Genomic DNA, 23,251 nt, shown 5'->3' on the forward strand with positions numbered 1-23,251 from the left:
GTCATGATTTACTAAAAAAAAAGAAACTTAACAGGGAGAGGGGTCTGTAAATCTTCCAAATTGGGGAGGACGGAGTAGAAGAAGGAACTCACCATTTCAGACATAGATGGCTCCTGGACAAAATTCTACATTTTCTGATACAGAAGTCTGCAAACTCCGTGAGTGGTCAGGCTACGCAAGATCGTTAAGAACATTTGAAACCGAAGAGTTATCACATGAACATTTCTCATATTATTATTATTATTATTAGCAATAGTACTATTATTATTATTATTTTAACGTCGGACATTAAGATACAGACATTATATAGAAGCACAACATGCATTCACATATATTGAATGACGTTCCTGCATAGCAGGAAAAAAAGAAATGGTAATAATAAGAGACCTAAAAGAGTGGAGAAGGGGGAAAAAAAATCTCATTTTCCAGTGCAGTGAAGCTATATACTTCTCAAGAAAGGGGTGTCAGTCACTATACAGAATTGGGTCGATCCTTGAAAAAGGTGGGTGGGGCACAATGAAAGCAGATCGGTAGCATAAGCATTTAGAACCCACTACTGCCACCGTTCCTGGGGAAGTCAAAAATCGTTGAGGAAAGTTAATGAAACTTTTGGAAAATTAAAAGTACAGTGTTCCCTCGATTTCCGCGGGGGATGCGTTCCGAGACCGCCCGCAAAAGTCGAATTTCCACGAAGTAGAAATGCGGAAGTAAATACACTATTTTTGGCTAGGAACAGTATCCCAAGCCTTCCCTTAACCATTTAAACCCCTAAATTGCAATTTCCCATTCCCTTAGCAATCATTTAGATTATTACTCACCAGGGTTATTTATTAAAGTTTATTAAAAAAATATTTATTACAGGTGGACAAAAGTTTGGCGATGACATATGACGTCATCAGGCAGGAAAAACCATAGTGTAGGGGGGGAAAAACACGAAGTATTTTTAATTAATATTTTTGAAAAATCGTGGTATAGACTTTTCACGAAGTTTAACCCGCGAAAATCGAGGGAACACTGTAATCTGTTTTCGTGGCTGAAATGGAATTGATTCCTTGCCGGCCACAAGAAGGACTTTTGGGAGGCCAAAGTCCAGCACAGCCAATTCTTTAATAGCAATAGCATTTAGACTTATATACCGCTTCCTAGTGCTTTTACAGCCCTCTCTAAGCGGTTTACAGAATCAGCCTCTTGCCCCCAACAATCTGGGTCCTCATTTGACCCACCCAGGAAGGACGGAGTAAAGCACTCTAACCACTGTGCCACCAAGGCTTAAAAGGATGAAGCCACTCAATTTTTCTGTTCTGGAGGGGGGGGGGGATAATCTCATCCCAAATGTTGTCTTTGAAGAAAAGGAATAAAGAAAAACCACACGCCAAGTTACACTTCATATGCTGAAATGCAGGATGTCCACAGCTAACCAGCCTGCTTTTCAGGGCACAAAATGATCACAACATTCCACAATTTTTGGAGTGCGGTTTTCCTCCCTGGTTGGAGGAAAGTACGCCTAGGTTTACAATGTTTAGTTTTAAGATGCGGAGTCTCTCTGGTGATCGAAGGAGGAACGAAAGGGAAGCCAGGCGGCGGCTTGCAGGTTGTGCTAAACTGAAAAAAAGAGAATTTTTAAAAAGGATTTTAAAAAAACAGGGAGTGTTAATAGCTAGAATAAAAAAGTATAAACACGGGAGTTGGCCTTGTGTGTTTTCTGCTTAAAAGAAAGCAATGAGGCTCGGTCTGTAACACTTCCCAGATCAGCCAGTGTTCAATAAAAACCCTCAAACAGAAAGTTAGGAGGGAAATAAAACCCTGAATAAACTGAATGTAAAAACCAGCAGGTTGTTCGTAGGCAAAGGAAAAAATAAAAATAAACCGGTGCCAAGAAATTGGCCTTATTGGCATTTTTGTCACTGAATTGTAAACGATGAGACAGAAATCTTTTCCCCTCTGTTTTATACACACACACACACATATTATCATGCAACCAATACCAAACAGTGCAACTATACAAGTGGACGGATGCTCCGAGCATCTTTAAAAAGAAAAATAATAACAAAAACCCTGTAAAATCTCTATTTGTGTCTTTTGAAGCGTGGGAGCTGTTCCATTTTTTTTTTGTTTGCAGCTGTGCACCCATTAAAAAAAAAAATTCTCCCCCCCCCCGCCCCCCCAAACACACATACAGCCACTAGAATAGATTTGGCAGTTTCTGGGCGCACTAATTCTCTGCGCGGACATAACAAACCTGTCGCTGTTTCGGTACTCGGTCAATTCGGTTCTTGACCCTAACGCAATAGGATTAAGGCGAGAGAGAAAAAAATTAAAAGCCAAATAATGATAAAACGATCCACCTTTGGGTGCAAAGGATGAGCTTCTGCCTATCGGGGACAACCAAGGAGGTTGTTCCTGTCAACACACACACACACAACTTGCCAAGTCTTGTAATGTCCACAGCGTCCAACCTCCGGCTGATTCTCCTTTCAGTGTGGACAGCCAAGTGGCCAAACTTGGACAACTCTTTCCAAATCCGCCCAACGTCCAGTTCTTCAAAATAAAAGATTTCAAAGCAATTCGCTCCAGTTTTTCTTAGATCTTCCGCCTAACCGCATCTTGGCCACCGCGTCTAAAGTTCCCCACCGCTCCATCTTGACCCCTCACTCCTTCCTTTCCTGGCATTGGCAAAAATGGGGCACCGGATGGTCAAAACCCAACCCCAAAAACAACCACAATTCTATAGACCCGGGTGGGGTTGTTGCAAAAACTGGTTTTGCCCTACAAATCTCCGTATCTAAAACAGTTCCAGTCTTCGGTCCACGTCCCATCGATTTCACGTGGTTGTTGCCAAGCGCACAAAATCAACCGCTCGCTCCCCGAGAAACTGCCTTGCGCAGATAGCGGCAGTTTCTCCCGACACCGTACAAATGAATCGTATTTATACAGCTCGGACATTCTGCGATGTGCAGTTAGGTTTTGGGGGTCACTGATTAGCCAGGCCTTCTTCTTCTTCACCATCATCTGTGGATATTTTGGTTGCTGTCGTTGTCATTCCTGTGGTTCCTCTTTCTTGGACTCCCCATCGTCTCAAGAAAACCGATGCCTAGGCTGGGCCGTGGCGAGCGTTGTCCACCACGCCGGAAGGAGGCTCGGAGTCGTCCATGGGCAGGACGAGGCGTGTCCCGCGGATGACCAGTTCGTGGTCTCCAAAGCCGAGCTCCTGGTCCAGTGTGTCGTCGGAACCGTTCCCAGCCACCCGCCTGGAGGCGCCCGACGGCAACGAGTCAGAGTTCCCGCTGGAGTCCCCGTAGGTCAGGCTGATGTCCCCGTCGTTCAGAATCAGATCGGAGTCATCGTCCTTCAGTTGCTCTTGATTCTGCAGGAAGAGGAGGAAAATTGGAAGAGGAAAAACCCCCAAAACATGGTTTAGGACCAGATTATCTCCAGGACGGTCTTCTGCCTCTGGTTAGGTCCCACAGAGTCAATCTTCTCCAGGTCCCGTCGGCTAGAGAATGTCGCCCGGCGGGCCCTAGGAGAAGAGCCTTCTCTGTGGCGGCCCCGGCCCTCTGGAACGAACTCCCTCTGGAGATACGTACCGCCCCCTCCCTCCTGGCCTTTCGCAAAGTTTTGAAGACCCATATTTGCCAGTGGGCATGGGGGCCGTGAGTATTGGGATCAATTCTGGCTGTAGCCACGAGTGATTGATTAGGCGAACGTGAATGCTTGTGTTGGGATGAATGGGGTACTTTAAATTTTTTAGGGTTTTTTCATAGTAATTTTTTATATCGGATTTCTATACATGTGTATTGTACTGTAGTTGTTACGTTGTGCGCCGCCCTGAGTTGTCCAAGGCGGCAGAGAAATCAAATCAAATCAATCAATCAATAAAGAAAGAACATGAAGAGAAGGAATAAGAGAGGAGAGGGGGAAGGATGAAGAATTGGAAGAGAAGGAAGAAGAAGGGGAGGAAGAAAAAGAGAAAGAACACAGGGAAGAGGAGTAAGGGAGAAGGAAGAAGGGAGGAGAGGAAGAGAAGGAGGAGGAGAAGAAAGAGCAGGAAGAGGAAGTAAAAGAGAACAAAGACAAGGAGGAGGAAGGGAGAAGAGAGGAAGAGGAGGAGAAGGAGGAGAAGACCGATGGTTTTATTAAACTGCAAAAGACTAAACAGGCTTCAATAACATAGATGGGCAACTTCTTAGTATCTACAAACTCATTCCCTACTTTTTTTGCAAGATGGGGTCGCAGTCAATGGGACGGCATGGTGAGGGGAGATTTTGATTTTGAGAAATAGGTTTGGGGGCCACTTTCAAAAGCCCACCTTTCCATTCAAGGCAACTGGGTGTTTTTTTTGGCTGTTGCTTATTTAGGAGCTCTACGGTTGAGGAGGAATCCAAGAGAAGGAGTCTTCAAACTTGGCCACTTTAAGACTTGTGGACTTCAACTCTCAAAATTCTGCCTGGAGAAGGTTGGAGACCGCTGACTTACATGAGCCTTCTGGCCTCTTCCAACTCTATCATTCATGGATGGATGGAGAATTCTGGGAGTTGAAGTCCATGGGTCTTAAAGTTGCCATGGTTGGAGACCCTGGCTGGAGAAGTCTGGGAGTTAAAGTCCACGGGTCTTAAAGTTGCCAAGGTTGGAGACCCCTGACTTACATGAGCCTTCTGGCCTCTTCCAACTCTATCATTCATTCTGGGAGTCGAAGTCCACAAAGTTGCCAAGTTTGAGGACTTCTCCTCAAGAGCTTTGAGGCTAGAAACACATTCCATCAATCCAACTTGAGAAGGAAAAATCCCACCTCCTCACCCAACAAAGCCACCCCAACAAAGGACAACCCAAACCACGTCCTCCCCACTTCTTCCCCGAAGCTCTTCCCCCCTTTTCCGGAGGTCAATCCTCCCAACCCCACACACGGATTGTCCAGCCCAAGGGGTTTCCACCCAGCCCGCCTCAGCAACAGTGAGCAGGCCAAGATGAAGGCATCGGTGGGCAATGTCCTTGAGGCTATTTTGGGGGTGGGGGAGTTGTGGACTCACCTCGTAAGCCTGCGGACTCGTCAAACACCTTGCGAGGGGTCCACAGCAGCTGGGGAGCGTTGTGGTCAGGGGGGGACCACTGTGTGTCAGGAGAGGTTTTAAATAGCTGAGGAGGGGGCTTGGTTAAGGAGGCCACTCTCTTTTTGGAAACAGTACATTTTTAGCCAAAGCCAAGACTCACATTTTTCAGAGTATAAAACACACCGGACTATAAGACGCACCTTAGTTTTGGGGGAGGAAAATAGGGGGGGAAATTGTGTGTGTGTATCTTTGACAACTCAGAGATTACTCTACACACTCCTTAAAAAAGAGCCCCCCCCCGCCACACAAGATTCCTCTACGCGTGCTTGCAAATTTCCTCCAGCTTTCCTACATTGTCATCGCAACTACTACTACAGTTTTGGTCGACTCTCAGTTATAACAAATAACTACAGAGTTGGAAGGGACCTTGGAGGTCTTCTAGTCCATCCCCCTGCTTAGGCGGAAACCCTACACAGCTTCAGACAGATGGTTACCCAACATCTGCTTAAAAACTTCCAGTGTTGGGGCATTCACCACTTCTGGAGGCAACTTCTGTTCCATGGATTAATTGTTCTGACTGTCAGGAAATTCCTCCTTAGTTCTAAGATGCTTCTCTCCTTGTTTAGTTTCCACCCATTGCTTTTCTCTTCTGCTTTACACCAGGGAGCAAGAGAGAGGTCTGGCCCACCTTCACTCTAAGAAACAAGTAGCTTGCAGGAGGATAATGCTTTGATTCTGAAATTATAGGTTGCTCAGTACAGTGGCCCCTCTACTTAGGAACTTAAATCATCCCGTGACCAGGTTCTTAAGTAGAAAAGTTTGTAAGAAGAAGCAATTTCTCCCATAAGAATCAATGTAAAAGCAAATAATGCGTGCGATTGGGGAAACCACAGGGAGGGTGGAGGCCCTGTTTCCTCCCTGGAGATTCCTAGAGAGGCTCCACAGAGGCTTCTCCCTGCCTTTTCTGGCCTGTTTTCTCCCAGGAGATTCCTAGAGAGGCCCCATAGAGGCTTCTCCCCGCCTTTTCTGGCATTGTTTCTTCCCAGGAGATTCCTAGAGAGGCCCATGGAGGTTTCTCCCCACCTTTTGTGGCCCTGTTTCCTCCCAGGAGATCCTAGAGAGGCCCCATGGAGGCTTCTCCCCGCCTTTTCTGGCCCTGTTTCCTTCCAGTAGATTCCTAGAGAGGCCCCACGGAGGCTTCTCCCGCCTTTTCTGGCCCCTGTTTCCTCCCAGGAGATTCCTAAAGAGGCCCCATGGAGGCTTCTCCCCGCCTTTCTAGCCCTGTTTCCTCCTGGGAGATTCCTAGAGAGGCCCCACGGAGGCTTCTCCCTGCCTTTTCAGCCCTGTTTCCTCCAGGAGATTCCCAGAGAGGCCCCATGGAGGCTTCTCCCTGCCTTTCTTAGTTACAGTTTCGGAGGCTTGGGTTTGTAAGTGGAATATGGTTCTTGAGAAGGAGGCAAAAAAATCTTGAACACCTGGTTCTTATCTAGAAAAGTTCATAAGTAGAGGCCTTCTTAGATAGAGGGACCACTGTATAAGTTTTGTTTTTAGGTTTCTCAAAGGTTTGTTGCTAGTGGCAGGGGCCCGGTCACTTCTGGACACGGCAGAGAGCTGGCCTGGTGTCAAAACCTGAGGTGGGGGGTGGGACACAAGAGGCCGCAGACACTAAAATAATCTTTTGCCCCTGCAGGCACGGCACATAGGACACACGATCGTCCTGCATTTCTTGGTGCTCAGCCCGGATAAATGGCCACATGAGAGACAAGAATGCACAGCTGAGGAAGGAAAGGCCCTTCAGCCATCTCTGGCCGCAGATGCAGGAGACCACCCGCTGGTCTTGAGGAAGGATACTTATGGTCAAAGTTGTACCAGACTCGGAATAGCCAGGCGCTCTCGGCTCTGGTGCTTCGCCCCCCGATTTCTGGCCCGCCCTGGAAAAGAAGGAAGGCAACAGGGTCGTAGTGGGGCTTGGGGGGAGGGGGGGGAGCCCACCACCAATGTCCAGTCGGCTCTTTCATTTCTGCGGTGTGTGTTGATTGTCTGAGGCTTGTGATCTGTGTTGCGTTACTTGAAAACTGAATTTAAAGATCTGTAGCACTTCAACAAAGTCCTGGCAGAATCCTGGCATTAGGAACAGGGGGGGGGGGGGGGGGCGCTACTTAGTCTGGTCAGAAATGAGATTGGGGGGGGGGGAGAGATACGTGGGTATATGAATAGTGGTTATCTTTTGAGAGATAAATGCAACCAAATTTCATTTTGATGTATGTTAATTAATGTACATTTGAAGTGACCATAAAGATTCTATTCCTATCCTATTTCTATTAATTCTATTCTATTCCATTATTATTCTATTTCTATTCCTGTTCTGTTCTATTACTATTCTATTCTATTGCGCTATTCTATTTCATTCTATTCTTTTATTTCTATTCTATTTCTATTCTATTATTATTCTATTTCTATTCCTGTTCTGTTCTGTTGTATTCTGTTTCATTCTTTTATTTCTGTTCTATTCTATTCCTATTCTATTCTGTTCTATTACTATTTTGTTCTATTGCTATTCTATTATTTTTCTATTTCATTCTATTCTTGTATTTCTATTCTATATCCATTCCATTCTATTTCTATTCCTGTTCTGTTCTATTCTATTCCTACTCTATTTCATTGTATTCTTTTATTTCTATTTGATTTCTATTCTATTATTATTCTATTTCTATTCCTGTTCTGTTCTATTCCTATTCTATTATTATTTTATGTCATTCTATTCTTTTATTTCTATTCTATTTCTATTCCTGCCCTGTTCTGTTCTATTCTATTCCTATTCTATTATTATTCTATTTCTATTCCTGTTCTGTGCTATCCTATCCCTACTCTATTTCATTGTATTCTTTTACTTCTATTCTATTCTATTCTCCCATTCCATTCCTCTATTCTAGTCTAATTTCTTATTCTCATTTCTTTATCTTGAAAGTGATTGGCACTCCAAAAGGTGAGCAATGTCTCAGGCACGATCCTAATCGCTGAAGCCTCGGGAATTCCGGCTTACACGCTGCAAGAGTGGGGAAGAGATGACAGGAAAAGGAGGAGAGGCACTTACCACATTGTCCTGGTCAGCATCGACACCAACCCTGCAGGGAAGAACACACAAGGACTGTGACTACACTCCCTGCTCAGACTGGGCAGCAGAGGTCTCCACCTCTCCAGCCGACATAGAAAACCCTATGGAGGTTGGCGTGGCTGATTCCTGCCTTCTCCCTCTCATCAGCCAGAGCCAAGATGACACCCAGTGGCTAAGAGGATCCTTTTCACAACTGGACACGGCCCCCACTCGGTTTGCACAAAAGACACCGCAGCCAAACTCACACAAGGGCAACATAAACCCCACAGTTGCAATTCGCTCCACTGAAGCCAGCATTTATTTTATTTTATTTTATTATTTTATTATTTTGTTTGTTTGTTTGTTTGTTTGCTTGTTTGTATGCCGCCCCTCTCCGCAGACTTGGGGCGGCTAACAACAATGGTAAAAACAACATGTAACAATCCAATTTAATAAAACAACTAAAAACCCTAATTATAAAAGAACCAAACATACACACAAACATACCATGCATAACTTGTAATGGCCTAGGGGAAGGAATATCCTAACTCCCCCATGTCTGGCGACAAAGGTGGGTCTTGAGTAGTTTGCGAAAGACAAGGAGGGTGGGGGCCATTCTAATCTCTGGGGGGAGTTGATTCCAGAGGGCCGGGGCCGCCACAGAAAAGGCTCTTCCCCTGGGGCCCGCCAAAAGACATTGTTTGGTCGACGGGACCCGGAGAAGGCCAACTCTGTGGGACCTTATCGGCTGCTGGGATTATTATTTACACTGCTCAAAAAAATAAAGGGAAAACTTAGACAACACAATATAACTCCCAAGTAAATCAAACTTCCGTGAAATCAAACTGTCCACTTAGGAAGAAACACTGATTGACAATCAATTTCACATTCAACTTTGTACAGAACAAAGTATTCGGTGAGAATATTTCATTCATTCAGATCTAGGATGGGTTCTTTGAGTGTTCCCTTAATTTTTTAAATTTACTGGACCAGGGTGTCCGGGGGAAAGCATTTTGAAATTCCCTGATATTTCCCTGACATTTCCCTCTAACTTGCGATCTCGTAGATGACGTCATACCAAACGGCTGAGCCGTGGAGAAATATCGGTAGCTGAGGAAGCAAGTTGTTGCTACAGTTATGCTCATTTTTGCTCGACTCTGCCAGGCAGTGCGATCGGGTTTTTTTAAAATATGATTTTTCCCTGACTTTTAAAATTTTTAATAGTTTGGGGTTTTTTTCTGATTTATTCCTGGTTTTTTTGTGAATTCCCTAATATTTCCCGAACCACCAATTTCCCTGATAATTCCCTGTTTTCCTGGCCACGCTGTGGACCTGTATGTGCCGCCCTTCTCCGAAGACACAGGGGGGCTCACAACATATAAATAATACAAAACGACAATTCTGAAGCCCAATTATAAAAAGTTATAAAATTTAAAACCAATCTTAAAACCCAGGTCGTAAAATCACAAACCACATTCATTCACCTCCCAATCATAGAAACATAGAAGATTGACGGCAGAAAAAGACCTCCTGGTCCATCTAGTCTGCCCTTATACTATTTCCTGTATTTTATCTTAGGATGGATCTAAGTTTATCCCAGGCATGTTTAAATTCAGTTCCTGTGGATTTACCAACCACGTCTCCTGGAAGTTTGTTTCAAGCCTCTACTACTCTTTCAGTCCAATAATATTTTCTCACGTTGCTTCTGATCTTTCCCCCAACTCACCTCAGATTGTGGCCCCTTGTTCTTGTGTGCACTTTCCTATTAAAAACACTTCCCTCCTGAACTTTAACATATTTAAATCATACTAACAGCATCTCTTTTAACCACGAAAAAAAAGATAAAAACCAACTTGCTCCAAATGGCGAATTATCCAGAAAGTGGCTTTGGGGGCTGCTTTTTTTCAAACCCGCCACGCACAGGATGTCCCGCCCACCCGAATGAGGAAGAGGGGAGGGAGGGTCTGCTCACCGGATGTGCAGGCACGAAAGCATCGCGGTGGTCCCGCCGCCGAAGACCCAGACGGTGAAAAAGACGATCAGCAGCGTGGTACTGAACATCAGCTGCCGCGCATAGGTGGCTGTGTCCCGGATGGCCAAGGCAAACGCCATGGCTCCCCGCAGGCCTGAGAGAGGCAGAAAGGATGTGCGAAGTTATCTCTCAACGCGGCTGGTCTTCTAGTCCGGGGGTCCTCAATGCCCCCTCCCCCAGGCTGTGGCACATTTGGGACTGGGGCCACATTGGTGACAGGTGAGCGCGCTCACATAAGCCGCTGCCCATTGATACAAGTGGCCTCCTTTCCTTCTTTCAAGGAAGTGCAGGCCACTAAACTGACTGCTCGATCTGTAGGTCAGCGGTTCAAATCTCATCACCGGCTCAAGATGGACTCAGCCTTCCATCCTTCCGAGGTGGGTCAAATGAGGACCCGGATTGTGGGGGCAAGAGGCTGGCTCTGTTTTTAAAAAGAGCTATTGCTAACATGTTGTGAGCCGCCCTGAGTCTAAGGAGAAGGGCGGCATAAAAATCGAATAAATAAATAAATAAGTGTGCAATAATAATAATAATAATAATAATAATAATTATTATTATTATTATTATTATTATTATTATTATTCATTAGATTTGTATGCCGCCCCTCTCCGTAAGACTCGGGGCGGCTCACAACACAATAAAAACAGTTCATAACAAATCTAATAATTTACAATTTAAGATATTTTAAAAACCCCATTATTAAGCAGACATACATACAAACATACCATACATAAATTGTATAGGCCCAGGGGAGATATCTCAATTCCCCCATGCCTGACGACAAAAGTGGGTTTTAAGGAGCTTGCGAAAGGCAAGAAGGGTGGGGGCAGTTCTAATCTCTGGGGGGAGCTGGTTCCAGAAGGCCGGGGCCGCCACAGAGAAGGCTCTTCCCCTGGGGCCCGCCAACCGACACTGTTTAGTTGACGGGACCCGGAGAAGGCCCACTCTGTGGCACCTAATCGGTCGCTGGGATTCCTGCAGCAGAAGGCGGTCTCGGAGATATTCTGGTCCGATGCCATGAAGGGCTTTATAGATTTGTGGCCACCACGTTCAAAGGAGCCCCACAGAAAACTCACCGGCAAACATCATCATATGCTGAAGGTTTGTCCCAATCTTGTTTCGCCTCCCCAGGTTAAGCAGAAAAGAGAGCGGGTAAATGTTGGCTGCTCTGCCCAGGAACACCGCCAGCTAGATTCAGGGCTGCATTAAGGAAATTATTTCCCCACGGAAAAGAATACTTGTAGCTCGGGGTCGAACTGGATTGGGGGGCTATGTGTCCCTGATGCTTGATGAGTTGGGTGCATTTCTTGCAGATGTATCAGGTAACGCTGGCAGTGGTAGAAAGGAGTTAGAAACATAGAAACATAGAAGATTGACAGTAGAAAAAGACCTCCTGGTCCATCTAGTCTGCCCTTATACTATTTCCTGTATTTTATCTTGGGATGGATCTAGGTTTATCCCAGGCAGGTTTCAATTCAGTTCTTACCTTGCAGGCTCTTTTGTTGTTTCTTTCTGCGAAGAATATTTTCCAAGCCCTAAGTCTTTGCAGACTTAGGGCTTGGAAACTTATTCTAATAAGTTTCCTTCCAGCCCTAACCAGGTGCTAACGATGTTCCCAGCTCTTACGGGCTTGCAAGCTCTTTCATTGTTACTCTCTGCAAAGAATGTTTTCCAAGCCCTACTTAAGAACTTTTCTAGATAAGAACCGAGTGTTCAAGATTTTTTTGCCTCTTCTTAAGAACCATTTTCTACTTAAGAACCCGAGCCGGGAAAAATTTCCCAGGAAATATGAGAGTGGCAGGAAGGCCCAGCCAGTTTCCTGCCATTCCCTCTTTAATCCCGGCCATCTGGGGCTTTTCTGGGCTGCCAGAGGAGCCTTTCGGTGGCGCTTAAGGAGGCTTTGGCAGCCCAGAGCGAATGGAGCATTTTCCTTTCTCTGGGCGCTTGGAGAGGGAATAAACCTCTGCCAGCGCCCAGAGAAAAGAAATGTTCCCTTCGCTTTGGGCAGCCAAGGAATCACCACAGCGAAGGAAAGGAGCCGGCTACAAAGCGAGCGAGCGAGAGGAGAGGGCAGCCCTTCAGCATGGGAAGGAAGGGGAAGCAGGTAGCAGCAGCCAGTGTATGGGAGGCGCGTGCTCCTCCTCGCTACTTCAGAGTCCCTCTTTTTTTTTAAAGCCTTAAAATTTTGGATTTTTTTGATTCCACTCAACTCACTTTCCTTCGGCAGCGACTGTCCTCCTCCTCTTCTTCCTCCTCCTCTTCTTCCCACCCAAATTCCGAGCTTTTATTTCTTTCCTAATGGGTTTGCACGCATTATTTGCTTTTACATTGATTCCTATGGGAAAAATGGCTTCTACTTAAGAACTTGGTCACAGAAGGAACTAAGTTCTTAAGTAGAGGCGCCACTGTATTTCCTGTATTTTATCTTAGGATGGATCCATGTTTATCCCAGGCATGTTCTATGTTTCTATGTTTGTGTACAAACATTTTTCAATCCAGTTTAATTGGGAGTAATAACGTATTCCGCCTCTCCAGATTTCTCTTTCTTTATCTCCCCTACTACTACAACTTTATGTGGCTCCCACTCATATTGTTTTTAAACAAACAAAGGATACAAAAGCTCCAACCACAAATGTCGGATTGAAGACGTGGTTCTGGAAGGTGAATAGCGTGAGCCCCATGTAGGAGAAGATGAAGTTCTCCGCCAAGAAGTTGAGGAGCTCAAACAACTAAAATGTTGGACAAGACAAGAAGAGAGCAATGGCAGCGTAGCCTTTGTGACGACAACGACCCAAATATTTACTTAAATTGACAGGGAATTCTTCAAAGCACAAAATAGATAAGCCAGCATTATATTTATTACATCTAAAATAAATATACAGCGATCCCTTGTTTTTCGCGGGTTCAAACTTCGTGAATAGCCTATACCACGGTTTTCCAAAAAATATTAATTAAAAAAATACTTTGCTGTTTTTTTTCTATACCACGGTTTTTCCTGCCCGATGACGTCATATCTCATCGCCAAGCTTTCGTCTGCCATTGTTGATTGGGCAAAATCTAGGCCAATCAGCGTTGTTATCGCAAAAAAAAATAATTATTGTTAATAAATAATTATGTCTATAAATATCAGGATCACTAAGTGTCTTATTCAATGGTGAGTACCAGTAATAATGGTGAGTAAATGGTTGTTAAGGGAATGGGAAATTGCAATTTAGGGGTTTAAAGTGTTAAGGGAAGGCTTGTGATACTGTTCATAGCAAAAAATGGTGTATTTACTTCCGCATCTCTACTTTGCGGAAATTCGACTTTCGCGGGCGGTCTCGGAACGCATCCCCCGTGAAAATCGAGGGAACACTGTACAGCAATCCCTCGTTTTTCGCAGGGGATGCGTTCCAAGACCACCCGTGAAAAACAAATTTCCGTGAAGTAGAGGAAACATATTTTTTTAATGTATTTAACGAGTATTTTGACTTTTTAAAACCCACCCTTTGCATTAAACAGTCGTCCTACAATGTTTCTCAGCTGGAACTACATGTGATATCCTACCAGTTTCTTTAGTAGAGCACAGGAGCACTGTAGAAGAATTTTATGAAATTTTTAAATGGATTTAAAATTTTTAATGGATTTAAGCCCTTTTGAAAACCCGTGAAATAGCGAATCCGTGAAAGATAAACCGTGAAGTAGCGAGGGATTGCTGTAGTGGCAATTTTAAAAAAAACAATTATTGCAACTGCCCCTGCCTCGAGGGAGGTGCCCTGCCCCGGCCATTCTGATCCAAGGCCTTACCTGTTTGGTCCTGTGTTGCGATTCTGTGGACAAGTTGTTGTAGGTGTAGTGAGCTTGCGTGATGCCACAGAACAAAACTGCCACCACACCTGGGGACAAGAGAGTGGATGAATAAGGGAGCACCCAAAGCCCATCTCCTCTTTTCCTTCAACACAGCCGCCCTTTCTATTACAGTTTAGCAGGATAGGTGAGTGCTACACCAGCATAAACCTACCGCATTTTTCAGAGTAGAATAGAATAGAATAGAATTTTTATTGGCCAAGTGTGATTGGACACACAAGGAATTTGTCTTGGTGCATATGCTCTCAGCGTATATAAAATAAAATATACATTTGTCAAGAATCATGTGGTACAACACTTAATGATTGTCATAGGGGTCAAATAGGCAATGAAGAAGCAATATTAATAAAAATCTTAGGATATAAGGAAAAAGTTACAGTCATACAGTCAACATGGGAGGAAATGGGTGAAAGGAATGATGAGAAAAACTAGTAGAATAGAAGTGCAGATTTAGTAGAAAGTCTGACAGTGTTGAGGGAATTATATTTGTTTAGTAGAGTGATGGCGTTCAGAAAAAAACTGTTCTTGCACCTTAGTTTTGGGGGAGGAAAATAGTGGGGGTGGGGGAGGGAATCTGCCCATCAGATATTAATCATTACAGCTTCAGCACATTATTTTATCTTTTGCTGACTTTAAAATTAAGGGAGACTAGGATGGATCTATTTCGGCCTTGTTCTGGCCTCATCAGCATTTTCATATAACATATTTTGCTGATAATGAAAAGGAAGACCGACTACTATAGATCTATTTCAGGCTTATTTGTCTTCATCAGGTAGCCACATCCTTACTGGGATTTGAACCTGGGGCCTCTGCCTTGTAAGGCAGAGGCCTTAGCCATTAGACTACAGGCTCATCTCCTGCATCAGCTTGTACTCGACAGAAAAATCACAACAACAGCCAACATAAAAAGCCAACAATCATCATGAAGTTGCTTTGCATTTTATAATGCTCTGGTCCAATCAGATCGCAGTTTACAGCTATGACTCAGCATTCAACATGCTTACATCCTTTTTTTACCTTATACTTTACCCAACTATAAGACGCACTCAAATTTTCAGCCTCTTTTAGGGAGGATAAAGGTGTTTCTTATACTCGGAAAAATATGGTAAATTTAGGGCTTGGCACTGGCTTTCAGCCTGATCTGAACAATTTTTTTCCAGGTACAGCAACCGGAGAAGCGGTTTGGGGGATGTGGACAGCCAGCCATTGCTGCCTGTTCAGCAAGTCGGTGGAAATTTCCGCCACCGCTATGGCCAAACTGGTCTGAACCCCAGCAACCCACCACTGGTCCAGGGTTTGGGGGGGCGTGGGGACCCTTTCTGGCTGTGGCCTTTTCAGTCTCGGAGAAGTGGCATCGCTGGGAATTTGGCAAGGATTTAAATCTCACTGGGAAGTTTCCTGGGACCACTCCACCGCCACTTACCGGTAAAACCGCACGCCTCGGCCAGCAGGAAGGTACTCCAGGACATCAGGAAAAACAAGCCGGTTTCCAGCAGGTGGAAATCGTGGAGTTTGGTAAACTTGGTGACGTGAAGCTGGAAGTAGTTAAGGGGAAAATCCACACGAGAGATTTCCGCAGATTTTTTTTTTTAAACGACTCCAACAAAACCAGAACAATTTCTCACCAAGATTGCTAGAGCACCCCAAAATTAGGGAAGAGTATGAACTCAGCAAACGTTAAGGGCTTCAAGCCACCCCACAAATGTATCGGCAAAGCTGTGGCTTGTCAAATATTGGGGCTTTTTGTTCTAATATTCTCGGCTTGCAATTGAGAAGAGAAGGGTGCATGATATGAGTGTGTTCTTGAAATGTTTCTGCCGTTTGCATTATCCGACTTAATTGGTCCTTAATTGCACCGGACCAGAATATCTCCGGGACCGCCTTCTGCCGCACGAATCCCAGCGACCGGTTAGGTCCCACAGAGTCGGCCTTCTTCGGGTCCCGTCGACTAAACAATGTTGTCTGGTGGGACCCAGGGGAAGAGCCTTCTCTGTGGTGGCTCCGACCCTCTGGAACCAGCTCCCCCCTGAGATTAGGATTGCCCCCACCCTCCTTGCCTTTCGCAAACTCCTTAAAACCCACCTCTGCCATCAGGCATGGGGGAACTGAAACCTCTCCCCCTTGCCCATGTTGTTTTGGTGTTTGATTGATTGTGTGCTTGTTTTTTATATATATTGGGGTTGTTTTATGAATTTCTTAACTTAAAATTGTAATTGGATTGGTGGGTATTGGATGTGTCACTATGTACTGTTTTTACCATTGTTGTGAGCTGCCCCGAGTCTGCGGAGAGGGGCGGCATATAAATCCAATAAATCTGATCTAATCTAATCTTAATTAAACCGCTTGACAATTAAGAGCATTATAAACCCAATAAGCAAAAACGAGGAAATAGGGCACTTCTGGCAGGCTGAAATGGATATAACAATTTCTTTTTTAAAAAAAGATTTCTACAATTTGGGTATTTGTGGCCAATCAAGTTTATGATAAATGGGTTAAAGCTTTAACTATGTTTCTAAGGAAAAGGTTAATAATAATAAATATGAGGGTCGCCCAGAAAGCAATGCACCACTTTTTTTTTTCTCAGCCTACAGTAACGGTACGAATGAGAAACTTTAGATGGACATTATTTGAATGGTCAGGAGTGCGTGTGTAAATTTTGTGTTTCTTCAGACAGAAGCAGCTGCAGCAGTTTTTTGAAATGGCGTCTGTGAGTGATGTATGTTACAAGCAACGTGTCGTCATTGAATTTCTCACTGCGGAGAAAGAAACTGTTGGGAACATTCACAAACGTTTGTGTACAGTTGATGGAGAATCTGCAGTCGACAGAAGTACGGTTAGTCGCAGAAGACATTTTGAGGATGACGAAGAGGTGATTCGCACAGCGCAGAAATGGCTTTGAACAAGGAGGGGTACCAACAGGGCATCCACGCCCTTGTGTCTCGCTGGAGGGAAGCCATAGAACGGGATGGAGATTAGGTGAAAAAATAGGGAGTGTAGAAGAAACATTGTTCTTTTGTGTGTGTGTGTGTGTGTGTGTGTGTGTGTATTTATTTATTTATTTATTTATTTATTAGATTTGTATGCTGCCCCTCCGAAGACTCGGGGCGGCTAACAACAATAAAAAAGACAATGTAAACAAATCTAATATTAAAAACAATCTAAAAAACCCCAATTTAAAGAACCAACCATACATACAAACAAACATACCATGTATAAATTCTATAAGCCTAGGGGGGAAGGGAAAATTTCAATTCCCCCATGCCTGATGACAGAGGTGGGTTTTAAGGAGTTTGCGAAAGGTGAGGAGGGTGGGGGCAACTCTGATATCTGGGGGGGAGTTGGTTCCAGAGAGTCGGGGCTGCCACAGAGAAGGCTCTTCCCCTGGGTCCCGCCAGACGACATTGTTTAGTCGACAGCACCCGGAGAAGGCCAACTCTGTGGGACCTAACTGGTCGCTGGGATTCGTGGGGCAGAAGGCGGTCCCGGAGATATTCTGGTCCGATGCCATGAAGGGCTTTATAGGCCATAACCAACACTTTGAATTGTTAAGTTTCATTGTGTTGAATAAATAATTGTTGGAGAAAAAAATGTGGTGCTTTACTTTCTGGGCAACCTTCATAACACATCGGTAAAAAGTTGAGAGGTTTACTGACAAACCAGTCCAGAATTCAGAATTATTTCACTGGGGGAAACCTCTTTACTCGGACGATTTTTACAGCCTCTCAAGCGGCAAACCTTCTCTCGCTCGGAAACAAAAAGGATATGAGAGCAGTGACGACCCCCGTGGCAGCCCCCAGGGCAAACGATCCGCTGAAAATCCCAAGGAAAATCCCGACGGATTTGAACATGGCTGTCACATCAAAGGTGTGGCTGTTGTCTCCTGCGGGCTGGTAGGCAACGATTGAACTGTGGGGAAAACAGAAACATAGAAACATAGAAGACTGACGGGTGAAAAAGACCTCATGGTCCATCTAGTCTGCCCTTATACTATTTCCTGTATTTTATCTTACAATGTATATATGTTTATCCCAGGCATGTTTAAATTCAGTTACTGTGGATTTATCTACCACGTCTGCTGGAAGTTTGTTCCAAGGATCTACTACTTAATAATATTTTCTCATGTTGCTTTTGATCTTTCCCCCAACTAATTTCAGATTGTGTCCCCTTGTTCTTGTGTTCACTTTCCTATTAAAAACACTTCCCTCCTGGACCTTATTTAACCCTTTAACATATTTAAATGTTTCGATCATGTCCCCCCTTTTCCTTCTGTCCTCCAGACTCTACAGATTGAGTTCATGAAGTCTTTCCTGATACGTTTTATGCTTAAGACCTTCCACCATTCTTGTAGCCCGTCTTTGGACCCGTTCAATTTTGTCAATATCTATTTGTAGGTGAGGTCTCCAGAACTGAACACAGTATTATTCCAAATGGGGTCTCACCAGCGCTCTATATAGCGGGATCACAATCTCCCTCTTCCTGCTTGTGATACCTCTAGCTATGCAGCCAAGCATTCTACTCACTTTCCCTACCGCCTGACCGCACTGTTCACCCATTTTGAGACTGTCAGAAATCACTACCCTTAAATCCTTCTCTTCTGAAGTTTTTGCTAACACAGAACTGCCAATGAAATACTGAGATTGAGGATTCCTTTTCCCCAAGTGGAACGCAGGCTTTTTAGCAGGAGGCTTGCTGGGTCTGCCACAGATCGCAGGAGCCAAGAATTCTTCTTCTTGACAGCTAGAAGAAATGTTCCACCTGATATTGGGAGGACAACTACACTTGAGCTTGAGAAGCTTCAGAAGAGAAGGATTTAGGGGTCGTGATTTCTGACAGTCTCAAAATGGGTGAGCAGTGTGGTCGGGCGGTAGAAAAAGCGAGTAGGATGCTTGGCTGCATTGCTAGAGGTATAACAAGCATGGAGAGGGAGATTGTGATCCCGCTGTATAGAGAGCTGGTGAGACCCCATTTGGAATAATACTGTGTTCAGTTCTGGAGACCTCACCTACAAAAAGATATTGACAAAATTGAACGGGTCTAAAGACGGGATACAAGAATGGTGGAAGCTCTTAAGCATAAAACGTATCAGGAAAGACTTCATGAACTCAATCTGTCTAGTCTGGAGGACAGAAGGAAAAGGGGGGACATGATCGAAACATTTAAATATGTTAAAGGGTTAAATAAGGTCCAGGAGGGAAGTGTTTTTAATAGGAAAGTGAACACAAGAACAAGGGGACACAATCTGAGGTCAGTTGGGGGAAAGATCAGAAGCAAAGTGAGAAAATATTATTTGACTGAAAGAGTAGTAGATGCTTGGAACAAAGTTCCAGCAGATGTGGTTGGTAAATCCACAGGAACTGAATTTAAACATGCCTGGGATAAACACAGATCCATCCTAAGAATAAAATACAAAAAATAGTATAAGGGCAGACTAGATGGACCATGAGGTCTTTTTCTGCCGTCAGTCTTTTTCTATGTTTCTATGAGCTGCAACAAATACGCAACTTACGAACACAGCACAATGGCCACTGCATCGTTGAGGACGCTCTCTCCGAAGAGAAGGGCATAGAGCTCGACGTCCACTTGAAGTTCATGGAATATGGCGAGGACCGTCACTAGCCAAGGGGAAAAAAAGAGAAAAGAATTTGCTAGAAGCCCAGGTTAGCTTACTGCATTATTTACCCAGCAACATCTCAATCTTGGAAATAAAACAGAGATGCAAACATCTGTAGAAAGAACCGACAAATGCTTATGAGACAGGATCCCCTCTGGGTTGGTCACAAGAGCAAGAGGTTCTGTCCCCCAAGCATTTGGACTCCTCGTGGAGCCCATTTGTCAGTACTGCATACTGCACTGGTTGGGTTTTCAATACAGTGGTCCCTCGATCATCGCGAGGGTTCCGTTCCAGGACCCCTCGCGATGATCGATTTGTCGCGAAGTAGCGGTGCGGAAGTAAAAACACCATCTGCGCATGCACAGATGGTGTTTTTATTTCCACCGCAGCAGCGAGGAGCCGAAGATTGGGTTTCCCCGCCGCCTCGCTGCTGCTGCTTGTCCGCGCGCGTGCCGCCCGCGCCCCCCCCCCCCGCGCTGTTGCTGGGGCCGCTTCTCAGCTGAGAAGCGGCCCTGGGGTTTCCCCCGCGCGCGCGCGTGCCGCCCGCCCCCCCCACGCTGTTGCTGGGGCCGCTTCTCAGCTGAGAAGCAGCCCTGGGGTTTCCCCGCGCGCGCGCGCGTGCCGCCCGCCCCCCCGCGCTGTTGCTGGGGCCGCTTCTCAGCTGAGAAGCAGCCCTGGGGTTTCCCCGCGCGCGCGTGTGCCGCCCGCCCCCCCGCGCTGTTGCTGGGGCCGCTTCTCAGCTGAGAAGCAGCCCTGGGGTTTCCCCGCGCGCGCGCGTGCCGCCCGCCCCCCCCGCGCTGTTGCTGGGGCCGCTTCTCAGCTGAGAAGCGGCCCTGGGGTTTCCCCGCGCGCGCGCGTGCCGCCCACCCCCCCCGCGCTGTTGCTGGGGCCGCTTCTCAGCTGAGAAGCAGCCCTGGGGTTTCCCCCGCGCGCGCGCGTGCCGCCCGCCCCCCCCACGCTGTTGCTGGGGCCGCTTCTCAGCTGAGAAGCAGCCCTGGGGTTTCTCCCCGCGCGCGCGTGCCGCCCGCCCCCCCCGCGCTGTTGCTGGGGCCGCTTCTCAGCTGAGAAGCAGCCCTGGGGTTTCCCCCCGCGCGCGTGCCGCCCGCCCCCCGCGCTGTTGCTGGGGCCGCTTCTCAGCTGAGAAGCGGCCCTGGGGTTTCCCCGCGGGTGTGCCGCCCACCCGCCCACGCCGTTGCTCGCGCCTTACCGGGGCAAGAGGGGGAAGACCCAGGGAAGCCTCTGCCCGGCGGGGAAACTCCACCATCTACGCATGCGTGGAAGGGCACGCATGCGCAGATGGTGGAGTTTACTTCCGGGTTGAAAACTCGCGATATAGCGTTTCGCGAAGATCGAGATCGCGAAACTCGAGGGACCACTGTATATGAAACTAACCAGCAATGAATGTTTGGATGGTGTTACTTTAAGAGTTAGGCTGCAATTAAGTTACTTGAAGAGCTAGGTGGCATTTAGCCGTATAAAGGGAGACAGATGTGCTCAACTTTTGTTGCATTATGTTGTTCTGTTGCCTTACATTGTATTGTTAGTTGCTGGTGTAGATATGTTGGTTAGTATTGATGCTCTTTGCTGTGTGCTAATAAGTGAATACACTATATTGCTGTGTGCGAAATAGTATATGTACCTGCTGCGTGCGAATAAGAGAATATATTATATTGCTGTGTGCTAATAAGAGAATACAGGATATTATTTTGCTGTGTGCTAGTAAGAGAATACACTATATTATATTGCTGTGTGCAAAATTGTATATGTATCTGCTGTGTGCGAATAAGAGAATATATTATATTGCTGTGTGCTAATAAGATAATACACTATATTGCTGTGTGCAAAATAGTTTATGTACCTGCTGCGTTCAAATAAGAGAATATATTATATTGCTGTGTGCTAACATTGCTATGTGCTAAATGATATGGAACTGTGTATATGCTCGGAGAGGGGCGACATACAAATCTAATTAATAATAATAATAATAATAATAATAATAATAATAATAATGGATTGTCCGCTCCCAATGGCCTTTTTGAGGAGGGTCCCTGGGGGCCGTGAATACTACCATCTGTCACGGCCGAATAGTGTTGATTGGATAGGTATGTATCTTTGGTTGATTGGATTGCTGTGGAGGATTTTATTGTTTTTATTAATTTAATGTTTCAGTATTAATTTTGACTTCTTTTATTATTGCATTTTATTGTGTATTATATTGCTGTAAGCTGCCCTGAGTCCTACGGGACCGGGAGGCATAGAAGTCAAATAAATTAAATTAAATTAGATTAAATTAAATTCCCAACAACAACCTACCGGGATCGGTAGCGGAGGCAATGGCACCGAAAAACAGGCAGTCGGTAAAATAGAAGTCTCCGCCAAGCTGCCCCATCACTTTCATCAGCGCAACGCAGCCGTACATGATGGATCTGTAGGACACAAAAGAGGGTTGGCATCGTGGTCACCCTGGCAAGCTGGACCTCAGTCCAGGCAGTCCTCCCTTTAGGGTAGGGCATTGCATTATGGGTGTGGGCACCCGAGCCAAAGAAAGGTTCACCATCACTTCCCTACACTGTTTCAGACAAATGTCTGTCCCGTCTCTGCTTTAAAAAACCTAGATGGACCCACTAAACCCACTAAAATTAGTCACAATTAAGACTAACCAACCATAGTTCATTCTGTATGTTCAATTCTGTGCAATCTGCCATGGAGCAAAAACTTATCGTGGGCACAATAGACAAGAAGGAGAATCACAGAACTCGGGAAAACAGGATTTGTTTACCGACGTAGCCAAACCAGCCTGGGATTGTTTTAGCTTCTCATTTTTAAAAATGCAATGAGGCCTTGTTCTTGTTTGTTCTGTTGTGATTTAGACTGTGCCTGATTTAATGGCTGATGCTTATTGCCTTATTGTTGTCATGGTTTTAACCTCTGGCATTGCAGCTGCTTTGCAGAGATCTGTTGATTAGGTAATAGGCAAAGGATGTAAACAAGGAATAATTTTTAGAAGCAGAAGGGGAAGGAATTCTCACCCTATCATTAAACAGGAAATTGCTGTTCCAAGAAATGCATAGGCTAAAATGGATCCAAGGTTTCGGAAGAAGTGACGCTTGAAAAGAGAGAGAGAGGGAGAAAGACTCTGGTTACTTTAATATGCTAAGAATGACTGACACAAAATGACATGGCAATTTTTCTCAAAGTCCCACTGAACCCTCCCTAAACATACAATTATCTCAGGCAAATAACAGCACGATCCACTTAAAATGCCTTTCCAACTTAGATGTTTTACAAGCACACAATTACATTTCCCCCCTAACATGGTGTGTGTGTGTGTGTGTGTGTGCGTGTGTTAATTAACATTAGGGCAGATAGCCCTGCCTGTAGGCACTTGATGCCTGGTTACAAATGACCGATTTTGCAAAGATCAGAGGCACATTTGGTCTGGAGGAAAAATATTTCACAACACAAATATTTTTATTGCGCAATTTTATCTTTCAGGCAGAAATTCTGTTCTGGTGGTATTATTATTATTATAGAAACATAGAAGACTGACGGCAGAAAAAGACCTCATGATCCATCTAGTCTGCCCTTATACTATTTTCTGTATTTTATCTTAGGATGGATCT

The 23,251-nt window shown here is 45.2% G+C and overlaps 1 protein-coding gene across 1 annotated transcript in view; it reads right to left on the reverse strand.

The window, feature by feature from the left end:
- Nucleotides 1-219: 219 nt before the first annotated feature.
- Nucleotides 220-23,251, reverse strand: part of SLC9A6 (solute carrier family 9 member A6) — a 28,304-nt gene continuing 5,272 nt past the window's right edge. Inside the window, exons 4-16 of the mRNA XM_070760023.1 lie at nt 22,658-22,734; nt 21,942-22,054; nt 19,524-19,629; nt 17,782-17,923; nt 15,441-15,546; nt 13,958-14,046; nt 12,787-12,900; nt 11,248-11,359; nt 10,112-10,265; nt 8,140-8,170; nt 6,897-6,976; nt 5,025-5,130; nt 220-3,364 (exon numbers count right to left, since the gene is read on the reverse strand). Of these exons, the coding sequence (XP_070616124.1) occupies nt 3,092-3,364; nt 5,025-5,130; nt 6,897-6,976; nt 8,140-8,170; nt 10,112-10,265; nt 11,248-11,359; nt 12,787-12,900; nt 13,958-14,046; nt 15,441-15,546; nt 17,782-17,923; nt 19,524-19,629; nt 21,942-22,054; nt 22,658-22,734 (1,503 nt within the window). The 3' untranslated portion in view covers nt 220-3,091. The remainder of the gene's footprint in view (nt 3,365-5,024; nt 5,131-6,896; nt 6,977-8,139; nt 8,171-10,111; nt 10,266-11,247; nt 11,360-12,786; nt 12,901-13,957; nt 14,047-15,440; nt 15,547-17,781; nt 17,924-19,523; nt 19,630-21,941; nt 22,055-22,657; nt 22,735-23,251) is intronic.

This window comes from Erythrolamprus reginae, chromosome 8, assembly GCF_031021105.1.
Source record: "Erythrolamprus reginae isolate rEryReg1 chromosome 8, rEryReg1.hap1, whole genome shotgun sequence".
NCBI classification, from domain to species: Eukaryota; Metazoa; Chordata; class Lepidosauria; order Squamata; family Dipsadidae; genus Erythrolamprus; species Erythrolamprus reginae.